This window comes from Heterodontus francisci, chromosome 20 (assembly GCF_036365525.1).
Source record: "Heterodontus francisci isolate sHetFra1 chromosome 20, sHetFra1.hap1, whole genome shotgun sequence".
In the NCBI taxonomy this organism is placed as follows: domain Eukaryota; kingdom Metazoa; phylum Chordata; class Chondrichthyes; order Heterodontiformes; family Heterodontidae; genus Heterodontus; species Heterodontus francisci.
The window spans coordinates 81,717,370-81,730,349 of record NC_090390.1 but is presented as its reverse complement, the minus strand read 5'-3'; the positions used below and the strand labels follow the sequence as shown (position 1 = coordinate 81,730,349).

The window sequence follows — 12,980 nt, the reverse complement described above, 5'->3', positions numbered from 1 at the left end:
TGAGTTTGAACCATAGAGAAGGAGGCCATTCAGCCCATCGTGTCTATGCTGGCTCTCTGCAACAGCAACTCACCTCGTCCCACACCCCTGCCTTTTCCATGTAGACCTGCAAATTCATCTTTTGAATACCTCAATTGAACCTGCCTCCATCTCACTCTTGGGCAGTGCATTCCAGATCCTAACCACTCGCTCTGTGAAACAGTTTTTCCTCATGTCATCATTGATTCTTTTGCCAATCACCTTAAATCAGTGTCCTCTGGTTCTTGATCCTTCCGCCAATGGCATGCTTTATTAACCACTTTCTCAGCCTGCTCTGTCACCTTCAATGATCCATGCACATATACCCCCAGGTCCCTCTGCTCCTGCACCCACTGTGGAATAATGCCCTTTATTTTATATTGCCTCTCCTTGTACTTCCTACCAAATTTCTCTGCATTAAATTTCATCTGCCACATGTCCACCCATTCCACCAGCTTGTCTCTGTCCTCTTGAAGTCTATCAATATCCTCCTCACAGTTCACAATACTTCCAAGTTTAGTATCATCTGGAAATTTGAAATTGTGCCCTGCACACGCAAGTCAGGTGATTAATATATATCAAGAAAAGCAGGGGCCCTAACACCAACCCCTGGGGAAGCCCCCTATAAACCTCCCTCCCGTCTGAAAAATAACCGTTCACCACTACTCTTTGTTGCCTGTCACTCAGCCAATTTTGTATCCATGGTGCTATTGTCCTGTTTATTCATGGGCTTTAACTTTGCTGACAAGCCTGTTATGTGGCACTTTATCAAACGCCTTTTGGAAGTCCATGTAGACGACATCAACTGCATTACCCTCATCAACCCTCTCTGTTATCTCACCAAAAAACTCAAGCAAGTTCGTTAAACACAATTTGCCCTTAACAGACCTGTACTGGCTTTCCTTAAGTAATCCACATTAGTCCAAGTGACTGTTAATTTTGTCCTGGATTATCATTTCTAAAAGCTTCCCACCACCGAGGTTAAACTGACTGGCCTGTAGTTGCTGGGCTCACCCTTACACCCTTTTTTGAACAAAGGTGTAACATTTGCAATTCTCCATTCCTCTGGCACCACCCCTGTATCTAAGGAGGATTGGAGGATTATGGCAAGTTGTTAGGAATGTTCTGACAGGATGAGATTCAATGGGCTAAAGATCATTTGAACCCATTTTTTGAACCCTTCTTGCTCTTGGTATCTTTTTCGGCAGGTTTCGCTGACTAGATTATTGATTTGCTTATTTTAAGACCAATCCCTGATTTTATTAATCAAATGGCAATTAAGCTGCCCCTACTCAGCACTAAACGAGCCATGTAGTATGCCCATTCAATTCAAAGACAAGGAAGATCCCAGATTCAATCTGGCTCTGTGGCTAAGTTAGTTGTCTTCAGTCAGCACAACACTGAGGCACCAAAAGTTAGTCTCAGTGACAGTGTCCGAGGGAATAAATAAACCAGGGTCTCCTCTTGTGAGTACTACCCAGTGACTCCTGCTGTGTGTGTACGTGTGAGTGTGTGTGTTAGTGTCTCTGTGTGAGTGAGTCAGTGTGTTTGTGTGCCTGTATGTGAGTATCAGAGTGTGGTGGTGGGGTGTGTGCGTGTGAGTCAGTGTATGTGTGTCAGTGTGTGTACCTGCATATGTGCGTGTGTCAGTGTATGTGTGTGCCCTTGTGTGTCAATTTGTACAGATCAGAGTGTGGTGGTGGTTGCTTGTGTGTGTGTGCCTGTGTCAGTGTGTCAGTGTTTGTGTGTGCCAGTGTGTCTGTGTGTCAGTGTGTCTGTGTGTCAGTGTTTGTGTGCGTGTGTGTGCCTGTGTCAGTGTGTGTGTCTGTGTTTGTCAGTGTGTGGGTGTCAGTGTGTGTTGAAATGCTGGGTGAAACAGGATTACATTTGCCTGCAGTTTCCCCATGGTTGAATTGCCTGAAGCCGCAGACTGTTGAAGTCACATGGGATGAATAGTCACAGGGTACAGGTGATGCCTGTGAGACTGCAGCCCAGAAATAGTCACCACCTTGAGCACAGAGCACGAGAAAATGGAAGAAATTGAGGGGAATACCTTCACCCTTGTAGTAAAACCGAGGGCCATCTCTTAATAGACGCTGCATCAGAGCAACCAAGAGTGGCCCAAAACACTGAGCCACAGTATGGTATGGACTCATGTGCAAGGCCTCACACACCACGTATAGTGTGATTCAGGGAGTAAATTTACTTCCAAGGGATAGAGAGAGTATTGGGTTGGCAGTGTTGGCTCTTTGAAGGAGCTCTCCAAATAATCCCACACCTCCTATCCTTTCCCCATAGACCTGACCATTTTCCCCTTCAAGCATTTATCCGATTCCCTTTTGAAAGTTACGATTGAATTTGCTTCCACTGCCCTTTCAGGCAGGGCATTCTAGATTCAGATACCATAAACTGGGGGAACAAAATCCTTTTGTTTGACAAGCAATCTGCTGTATTCCTACTCTAAATGTCTTCCAGTGACTGAAGGAAATGATCAGTGATCTTTTGGACTGATAGCACCTGGCACAGAAAGCAGCAGGATATCTACAGTTTACACTCTCTCAACTCACAGGTTGTCTATTCATTCTTTTTCCTGCACACCAATGCCCTCTATAGTGCAGGGAGCAGAATTGCTGCCACTTTCCTAGTTTGTCCCTCGAATAAATCGTGAAATCATGCAGAGTCGGGGTTGGGGTCGGCGTTCTGGGTGAGAGGATAAAAACCTCATTGACTGACCATTCACAAGGCAGGTGGACCATAATGACTTTGCAACGTTCCCGCTGTTTGCGGGAAAATGAGATCTATCGGAAGAATTTTCACACCGCGCATTCACACACTATTGTTAACCGCAGCTAATTGTCCCCGAGGTGTGTTAGGAAGGAGAATCAGGTGCTGGGCAACAGGAGGAAAGGGGAGCGGAAATTTGACTGAAGAGATGGCCTTATAGTGGGAGAGAAGTTGTAAAGCAGAGGGAGGTCAAAATGACGGAAGGAGCTTACACCAGTGGTAGAGCAGAGGAAGGGATGAAGCACAGGAAGCCAAACCAGCAGCACAGACTGTCATGGCCCTGAGATATAACGCTGGACAAGGTTATGAATGTAGGTGGAATGTGGCCATGGAGAGAACTCTCAACATAGACAATGAGTTCAAAGTGGATGTGTCGGGGTGAGGGACAGTAAACCAATGGAAGCAGGCTACGGTTGAGGTGATGGGCAAGTGTGACTTAGAACAGGACGCAGAATTTTGCAGAACTTCACTTGTGGAATTAAAAAAAATTAGTGTCCTATTTTTCATGCGTGTTGCATGCTTTTCCCAATCACTTCATACATGCACACGGACCATCACATTCAAGGTAGTGGTAACACCCTGGGTGTAACATCTGTAAACTATCCATGTCAGCAATTCCATTTCATGCAGGTTCTTTTACTCTCGAAGGACTTTCTGACTTTCACTGGAAGATAATCTATGATGGGACAACCCCACTCAGAATTCTATTTTAACTGCTTGAGGCCATACCTGGAGGACTGTGTATAGTTTTGGTCTTCTTACCCGAGGAAGGATATGCTTGCCTTAGAGGGGTTGCAATGTAAGTTCACTAGACTGAATCCTGGGATGAGGGGATTGTCCTGTGAGGTGAGATTGTGTAGACTAGGCCTATATTTGCTGGAGTTTAGAAGAATATGAGGTGATCTCATTGAAACATATAAGTTCTTAAGGGGTTTGACAGTACAGATGCTAAGAGGTTGTTTCCCCTGACTAGGGACTCTAGAACACAGGGTTACAGTCTCAGGATAAGGGGTTAGTCATTTAGGACTGAGATGAGGAGAAATTTCTTCACTTAAAGGGTTGTGAATCTTTGGAATTCTCTACCCCAGAGAGCTGTGGATACTCAGTCATTGAGTATTTTCAAGACAGAGATTGATAATTTTTTGGATACTATGGGAATTAAGGGATATGCGGATAATGTGGGAAGGTGGAGTTGAGATAGAAGATCAGCCTTGAAGGGCTGTCTGGCCCCACTCCTGCTCTTATTTCTTATGTTCTTGTGTTTTGTTGCTATTTTACCGCAAGGAGTCTATAAATAAGTCACGGGGCCCATGAGAGAAAGAACTGTTAGCTTTCCTCCTTAAGTCTGCCCAAGAGAATTAATCCATCACTTTCAGAAAATGCTTCATCAATCATTTCACTAAGACACACTCAAAGTAAAATACACAACTCACTTGTAGACCCCTGCAATGGCTGACTGTAACTAAACTGGGGCTGCTCTGTTTTAAAGTGATTCACTTTGAGCTTTATGACAATAATAGACTCCAACAACACTCACTGGGTTAATACTGAGACTCGTCAGATCAGCTTCCACTCCAACTAGGGCCCTCAAAGTTCTTCCCTCTCTCAGCCTTCCCTTCTTAAAGTTTACAGGTGCTTGAGGCCTAAGTTAGGCATCCCTCAAATCATTACTTCTTGATGTATATCATCTTGGCTCCTACTCTTTTCAAACTGGCTGGTGCCCTACACTGTGAACCTTGACCCTTCACCTAGATTTCTCAAGAAAGAAGCAAGGCACCGTAAATTCAGCAGTTCAAAAGATTACAAGTTAACCATTTGCTCAAACCAACTTGACCTGATATGTTGTACGTTGAGGGAGGGGCTGCCTGTCCACTGATATTGTGGAAGGGAATTTAGTTAGCACGGTGTCCCATGTGACATGTTCCTGATCTCTTGCAGTCTGGAATAAGGGTAGGCGCAGATAGATAGTGAGGTGAGCTACATTCCACAGAGAGGGTGGGTGAACTTGGCAGGTGGAAGTTGACATATCCTTTCCACAGGACACCCCTCTGCCCTCCCTCTGTTTTTACTTTAGGAGTTGTTCGGACAAGTGAGTCATCTGACAGGTGTATTGCTCTGGCAGTATCAGCTGTGACGTAGATCATAGCATTCACCTCAGAGACAGAAAGTTGTGGGTTCATAGACCCACTCCAGAAACATGAGGTCATAATCTAGGCTGACACTCCAGTCCACTGTCGGAGGCACCGTCTTTAGGTAGCGAAGTTTAAAAGCAGAGTCCCTGTCCACCCTCTCAGGTGAGGGGACGAGTCAGGTGGAGGGATATGGTTGAGGAGGGGAGCAAGGGGAGCATCCCCAGTGAGCCTGATCATGTCCTAACCTGACATCATTACACCTCGAGGAGGGGTCATTGTCTAACAATCAGGAGAAGGAACCCCAGTTGATTTTTCTGATCTAACCCTTTGTCTCCATTTAGCAATGTGGCTCGAGCTTGGTGTCACCTAGTCACCAATCTGTCATTTAACTCATCTTCTATTTCATCAACATCACTGAAACAGATAACTGGCCATTATCTCATGGGCGTTTGTGGGATCTTGCTGTGCACAAATTGCATTGTTTACAACAGTGACTACACTTCGAAAGTCCTTCATTGGCTGTAAAGTGCTTTGAGACATCCTGAGGTAGTGAAAGGGGCTACAGAAATGCAAGTTTTCCATTATTTCATAATTTTCCTGCCTTTTTAAGGCACTGGATGTAAGTGCAAAGACTCATAAGGTGATTGGGGGCGGGGGGGGTGTGGGGTGGGGGGTGTGCTGAGGACAGTAGGTGAATACTTTGAAATGATATTTTTTAAAAACTCAAATTTGATGCAGAGTTTATGAGTGGGTGAGGCAAAACCTTTGAGGGAGATGCAGTAGGGGTAGGGGTGGGGATGGGAGATCAACTCCAATCCATGAATCGGAGTTGATTTTTTCACTTTTGACCTCCTCCTTTTGTCCATGCGTGTTTCCCAGAAGCACTTCTCCTCGCTCTCTGATGACAGAGTATCTGGAATCCACCGCACTGCATATATCCCAACATCTGTTTTGCTGCAAGAACATTTTTATTACATCTTGCAACTTACACACAAAGAAAAACATTGCCAAAACAATGTTGATATATTTGCAACAGGGAGAAAAGTAAGTTAACCCTTCCTTTGTCAATGACTTTTATTTTTATTCATTCATGGGATGTGGCTGGCATTTGTTGCCCATCCCTCATTGCTCTTGAGAAGGTGGTGGTGAGCTGCCTCATTGAACCGCTGCAGCCCATGTGGGGTAGGTGCTGTTAGGGAGGGAGTTCCTTTGGGGCAGTGAATTCCAAAGATTCACCACCCTCTGAGTGAAGAAATTCCCCTCATCTCAGTCCTAAATGGCTGACCCCCTTATTCTGAGACTGGTTCTATCATCTGGATGCTGTGTTGTGTCAGCCTTGACACAGTTGGTAACAATCATGATCTGAGTCAGAAGATCATGGGCTCAAGACCCACTCCAGAGTGTATCGTCTAAGCTGACACTCCCAGTGTAGTACGGAGACAGTGCCACACTGTCAGAGGTGCCATCTTTCGGAGGAGATGTCTAACTGATGACTTTGCTTGCCTCTTCCAATGGTCCAGATTGGGCTTTTAAGATCAAAGAGTAGAGATGTCCTAAACTGCATTCCATACTCAGTCAATACCAATAAAAGTAACGCCATTCAGCACAAATTTGTGAGATTTTCTGGTGCACAAAATAGCTTCCCCATCTACTTACAGCACAGCAATTACTGCACTTCAATATAACTGATTGTACGTGAAGAGTTTTGGGATATTGCTGAGCAATGATAACCAGAGGTACATAAATGCAAGTGTTTCTTTCTCTCAGAACAGGGAGTGGGGTGGTCATAGAGTCATTTACGGCACAGAGGGGGGCCATTCAGCCCATCAAGTCCATGCCGGCTCTCTGTGGAGCAATCCAGTCAGCCCCACTCCCCTGCTCCTTCTCTCTATCCCAATCTCTGTCTCTTTCTCCCGAGTCTTTCTCTCTCTCACTCTCCAGTATCTCTCTTTCTCTTCGATGTCTCTCCCTCTCTCTCCCCAGTCTCTCTCTCTCCCCCAGTACCTCTCTCTCCCCAGTTTCTCTCTCTTCCCAGTCTCTCTCTCTCTCTACCCTTGCAGTCTCTCTGCCTCCCCTTCCCCCAGTCTCTCTCTCTTATACTCCGCACCTACCCACCCCAATCTCTAGTTCTCTCTCTCTCACCTAGTCTCTCTCTTTGTCTCTCTGCCAGTCTCTCTGTCTCCCCACCCCTTCATAGAGTCATAGAGTCATTTATGGCATAGAAGGAGGCCATTCAGCCCATCGAATCTATGGCGGAGCAATCCAGTCAGTCCCACTCCCCTGCTCGATTCCCTGCAAGTTTATTTCTTTCAAGTGCCCATCCAATTTCCTTTTGAAATCATTGATCGTCTCTGCTTCCACCACCTTTGTGGGCAGCGAGTTCCAGGTCATTATCACCCGCTGTGTAAAAAAGTTCTTCCTCACATTCCCCCTGCATCTCTTGCCCAAAACCTTCAATCTGTGCCCCCGAGTCCTTGTACCATTAGTTAATGGGAACAATTTTTCCTTATATAACTTATCTAAACCTGTCATAATCTTGTAGACCTCTATTAAATCTCCCCTCAATCTCCTTTGCTCCAGAGAGAAAAAACCCAGCTTCTCCAACCTAACCTTGTAACTAAAATCCCCCATCCCCGGAACCATTCTGGTAAATCTCCACTGCACCTTCTCAAGGACCCTCAGACCCTTCCAAAATGTGCTTGACATTGAAACAGTGCACTTGGTAGAAGGAAACTACAGAAGAACAGATCAAGGAGAAGGGGGCTGAATCTGAGTCAGCGTTGACCCACCTGATGGGAGAGGGGTAAAAACATTCGAGCAGCGAGGTTCATAGATAAAGGCACAACTCGCTCGAGCTGAGTCCCTCTTCCCACGTGCATGTGTTTTCATACAGATGGGTTAACTGCTGAGTTAAATGAGGTTACAGAGATAGGGAGGGGGCGAGGCCATGGAGCGATTTCAAAACAAGGATGTATTTTAAAACTGAGATCCGTGCGACCAGCATGGTAGAAAGCAAATTAAATGGAAACTGGTTGTTTTTTGTCTAGCAATTCCTCCGTTCTTAACAGGTACCTTAGATTGACAGGGAAGCAAGAGCGTGGTGTCCGCAAGCTCGTTGCTCTAACGGGGGAACTGTAAACACAGGTCCACCCAGTTTGGGCATGCATTTGAGTGTGTGCCTTTTAAAAAACCATGTTTACAGCCCGAATCACATTGAATTGTATACATGTGACATTCCACTGATACTTCTATGAATTACTTTTGCAACTTTCCAGCAATACATTTCAGTTGGGACAAGAACTTTTATATCCGTAGAAAGCACGTTCCAATTGTAAAGATCTGATTGTGCACAGCTCTCACTCTATTAAGCAGCACCATGCAGAGCATGAGATATTTATGGAAATAGTGAAGAGTTTTATTTTGACAGCGTTCTCCTTTTATCCTGAAAATTAAGCTGTCACCACCATTTCTGTTCAGTTTAGGGGGTTGGGGAGGGATAGGATTGGGGATGCCTTCTCACAATTTAAAGGCAGGCAGAGTTGGTTTCTTTCAGAGCTCCCAGCACAGGCTGCGTCAATTACAGTGCGTCTGTTACACGGGGAATTCAGTCACTGACCAGAGTCTCCTGGCTCTATCCACTGTGATTACCTCATGCAGTTATCTGGGACCTTCAGCTTTGGCAATGCCAGTGAGTGAACGAGATATCATGCTAAAGAGGGCCAAAGAAACCAACCGGCACACACACCCCACACACAGTCACAGACAAAAGGTCATGCATATGCACAGACACACACAGACATATAGACAGTCACGCACACAAACGTATGCACAGTCCCACAAGCAGATGTACTCACCCACACAGACAGTCACACACGCACATGCACATGACAGAGACACACACACACATGGACAATCAGGCATGCATACACACAGAGACATGCAGTCACACAGACATAAACCCACACAGACATGCACACACAAACACAGACACACATGCACGCACACACACAGACAGTCATGCACACACAAACAGAGACATACACGGACATGAACACATCCACACATACGCATACACAAAGACACACAGACACAGACACCCACACTGTGACCCTGGGACTGGGACTGGAGATGGTTTGTGACTGTTTTAGTCTCACATTTAACCTCTTCACTGCCAAATGTTGAATTTGCAGCAAATTGTTCCTATTTATTTAAAATCTAGGTTTTTTGGAATAAATCAGGGCTATGGTGAAGGATCAGGGGGAGTGGAACAAATCGGATAAACCCTTCAAAGAGCCAGAACAGGCATGATGGGCCAAATGGCCTCTGTGCTGTAAGATTCTATGAATCTAACTATTTTGTTGAATGTAGCATGATAAATATTTCAACTGAAAGTACATAAATGTTTGGCAAGGGTTTTGAAAAAGTTTTGCATTCAAATATTAAACTGAGGCAATTAGAATTGATCTCCTGCGGAGGGTCAGGGATTGAAAGGTTAATGACATGACACAGTGCCTATAGGGAATATGTGTCAAGGCAAAATGTTTGGAGCAGTTTTTTTCTGGTATCCCAGTAGATTTTCTTTTGTTCTGATGTGTTAAAGTTTCTGCACTAGTTGGGTTGTGCTGTGATTCAGACTACAAGGTCAGGAAACAAGACCAGCTCTGAATGGATCTCAATTCCCTAAACCAACTAATCATTCAGTCATTCCCACAAATTCTCCTCCAGAGCCTGTACTATACCAGACTGTCAATTTATGGGTTTTGGGTAATTGGCAAACAAACTAGGTGGAAAATTAGGAGAATTACCTTTTACCCAGTGAGCTGGTAGGACAGTGGAAGCAGATTCAATAGTAACTTTTAATAGAAAATTGGATAAATACTTGAACTGTAAAAATTTGCAGGGCTATGGGGAAAGAGCACGGGGGCGTGGGACTAATTGGATAACTTTTTCAATGAACTAGCACAGGTACGATGGGCTGAATGGCCTCCTTCTTCACTGGACCATTCTATGATTCTAACCTGAGAAGGCACTTGAGATACGCTGCAGCAGGGAGAGACGTCCATCCACCAGGAGCTAGAGTTGACATGGCATCCTTAGCTCACTGGGTGGGTTATGGGCCAACCTCCGCCAGCCCCTCGCTTTTGGTCCCCCCCCCCACTCCTCTTTTTGGATCTTCCTGTGCAATCCTCCAGCCAAGAGGACTGGCAAATGAGCAACCACTGTCAATGCCTCTCTGGAATTGGCCACCCCGCCAGAAGGCGTTGCGGGGGGTGGGGGGAGCGTGGGGTGCAGGGTGCATGAGAATGACCCACAGATTGGGGACAGAAGGGGCTGGGGGATACCCCAATGCCCTGAGCCTTCACTTCACCATACTGAGACTTGAAGTGGGAGAAGCCCTGGTCCTGAAGGATACCTTATATTAGGGGATTTACAGTAAGGTGCCTGCTGCACAGAAAGCTTGCAGCAGCAGAATTCTCAATGAAGGGTAACATTTCCTGGCAAATTACTTATTCATATATCATAAAAAAAGGATTGAGGGACTGAAGAAAAACAAATCACCCCTAAATGAGTTGTACCAACATTTTCGCAGCATTGCCACAAGTTTCCACAATCCAGCTGCATTACATCAGAAGAACTGTTAATCATTAAAAGTGCCTTCTTTCAAAAGTCTGACACTCTCTTCATCTCTTTTATTCTCCTTTATTTAATTCTCTCCTTCTCTTTCATCCCTTCCCTGTTTCAGCCAGCCTATCTATCTCTCCTTGCTCAATTGCTATCTTTATCTTTCCTTCACGCTATCTCACCCTCACCTTTCCTTCCTCTACTTCTTGCATCTTTCCCCCTCTCTCTCTCTGCCTCTCTCTTTTTGCTGTTCCATCTCTGTCCTTTTGCCTTCGCTCTCCCCTCCCTCCTTCTAAGGCTGTCTCTCCCTTTATCACATCCCCTCTGCTCATATCTCCGTATTATCTCTCCTCAGCTACCAACAATGACTGTACTTTTGGAATGTCCTGAGGTCTTGAAAGGCACCTTATCAATGTGTGTTCCCTCTGTCTCTCTGTCCCTTTCTCTGTCACTCTCTCCCTCTTTCACTCTCTGTCTCTATGTTCCTTTCATTCACTCTCTCTTTCTCTGTATGTTCCTCTCTCTTTCCCTCTTTCTCACTTTCTTTATCTCTCTCTCTGTCCCTTTCTATTTCTTTCTCTCTTTGTTCCTGTCTCTCTCTGTCCCCTCCCTCTCTCCCTTTCTCCCTCTGTCTCTCGCTCTTGTCTCTCTCTTTTTCTCTCCCTTTCTCCCTCTGTCCCTCTCCCTCTACCTCTCTCTCTGATTCTCTTTCTCTCTCTTTCTCTCCCTCTCTGCCCTTTTCCTCTCTCAGTCCCTTGTCTCTCTGCCCCTTTTATTCTCCATTTCTCTCTCTCCATTTCTCTCCCTCTTTCTCTCTCTGTCCTTGTCTCTTTCTGTCTCTCAATATCCATTTCTCCATATGTCCTTCTCCTTCTCTTTCTCTCTCTGTCCCTCTCTTGCTATCCCTCTCGCTCCTCCCTTTCTCTTTGTCTTTCTCTCCCTGTCATCCTGTATCTCCTGCATTAAACGCTCGCTAATGATCATCTCCAACTACCAACAATTTCAAGATAAAAGCCTTGCTGCAAAGGTTATTTGAAAGAGCAAGAAACTGCATTTTTTGTAGAGAGGTGAGAAATGCCCTGACCCCTGGTGCCTGACCCCGGGCCCCCAACCCCTCACCCGACTGTCCATTACCTGGTGGTTGAGTTGCCTGGTTGCTGAGTGACTGCAGCGAGACGCAGAGGTCGTTGTCGAGCGGGAAGCGGTCGCACTTCAGCATCTCCGGCCAGGGGAATCCGAAAGACTCCATGACGGGTGAGCAGCCATCTCGTACGGCCTGGCAGAGTGAACGGCACGGGTAAATGGGCCGGTCCAGGCAGATGGGGGCAAAGAGGGAGCAGAGGAAGATCTGGGTGTCCGGGTGGCACCTCTTGGCCAGCAGGGGCACCCAGCTGCTAGCTTGCTGCTTGATCTCGGGCAGGGTGTCATGTTCCAGCAGGTTGGGCACCCGCATCTTGCGGTAACCAATGTTGTGGCAGAGACGCAAGTCGCTGGGGATGTCCACGCACTGCGGCTGCTTGGTGTAGAAGCGCCCGCCCTGCAGGTGGTCCGATTGCCAGCCATAATATTCATACTCCTCGGCGCTGCCCCCTGAACTGGGCACTGCCAGGCCCGCCAGCAGCAGCCCGAGAAACGTGGCAAAGAGGTTCTGCATGGTCAGTGCGCCAACCCTGCCCCCCACACGGTGGACGAAATGCCTTCGGGGGTCCACTTTGCACTCTTGCTCGCAGACTCTTGTTCGAAGCGGATGGAAAGGAAGGAAAAAATAGAAAGCTGCCTCTTCCCACGTCCCCCCCGCCCGCTCTCTATCGCTGAGGGTCCTGGGGCGGCAGAGTCCAGGTGGGCTAGTGACTGGCGTCTCCACCAGAATCCGTTACCCAAAACGTGAGGACGTTGACGGGTGTTGAAGGAATGGAGAGATATAGAGTCACACTCTCTCTTCTTGGATTGTTGCACAGTCTCCCTGGCTGCCTGTGATGTTAGTGAGCCTCATGCAGTGCACAGACTGACTACTACACTACACGACACACACATACACACACATACACGCTCTCTCACACACACTCAGCTCTCGCAGACTGAGGAGATGTGCCAGTATTTAGCTGCTCCCTCCTCCTCGCTCTCCACTGCGAGAGACCAGCCCTGCAGGATTCCCCACAAAGCCAGGAGGATTTCACAGCGGCCAATCAGCTTGTGGGCTGACTTTGTCCTGTGAATCTGAATGCATGAATCACAGAGCTGTGTGTCAATCATTGGAACAGCTACCTTGCTCAACTCAGAGTACTGAGACACAGCTTTTAAAAGGCAAGGCTTTCTTTCCCTCTCTTTCTGTATTTCTTTTTCCTGCCGTTATCTTGCACCCCTCCCTCTCTCCTTTTCCCTTTTCTTTTCTTTTAATTTCTCCACCCTCGCTTCTCTTTATCT

The 12,980-nt window shown here is 46.5% G+C and overlaps 1 protein-coding gene across 1 annotated transcript in view; it reads right to left on the bottom strand.

Annotated features, from left to right (window-relative positions):
* The window catches only part of sfrp5 (secreted frizzled-related protein 5), a 106,401-nt gene extending 93,702 nt beyond the window's left edge, over positions 1-12,699 (bottom strand). The window contains exon 1 of the mRNA XM_068053126.1: positions 11,691-12,699. Coding sequence (XP_067909227.1) covers positions 11,691-12,210 — 520 coding nt within the window. The 5' untranslated portion in view covers positions 12,211-12,699. The remainder of the gene's footprint in view (positions 1-11,690) is intronic.
* Between the last annotated feature and the right edge of the window lie 281 nt (positions 12,700-12,980).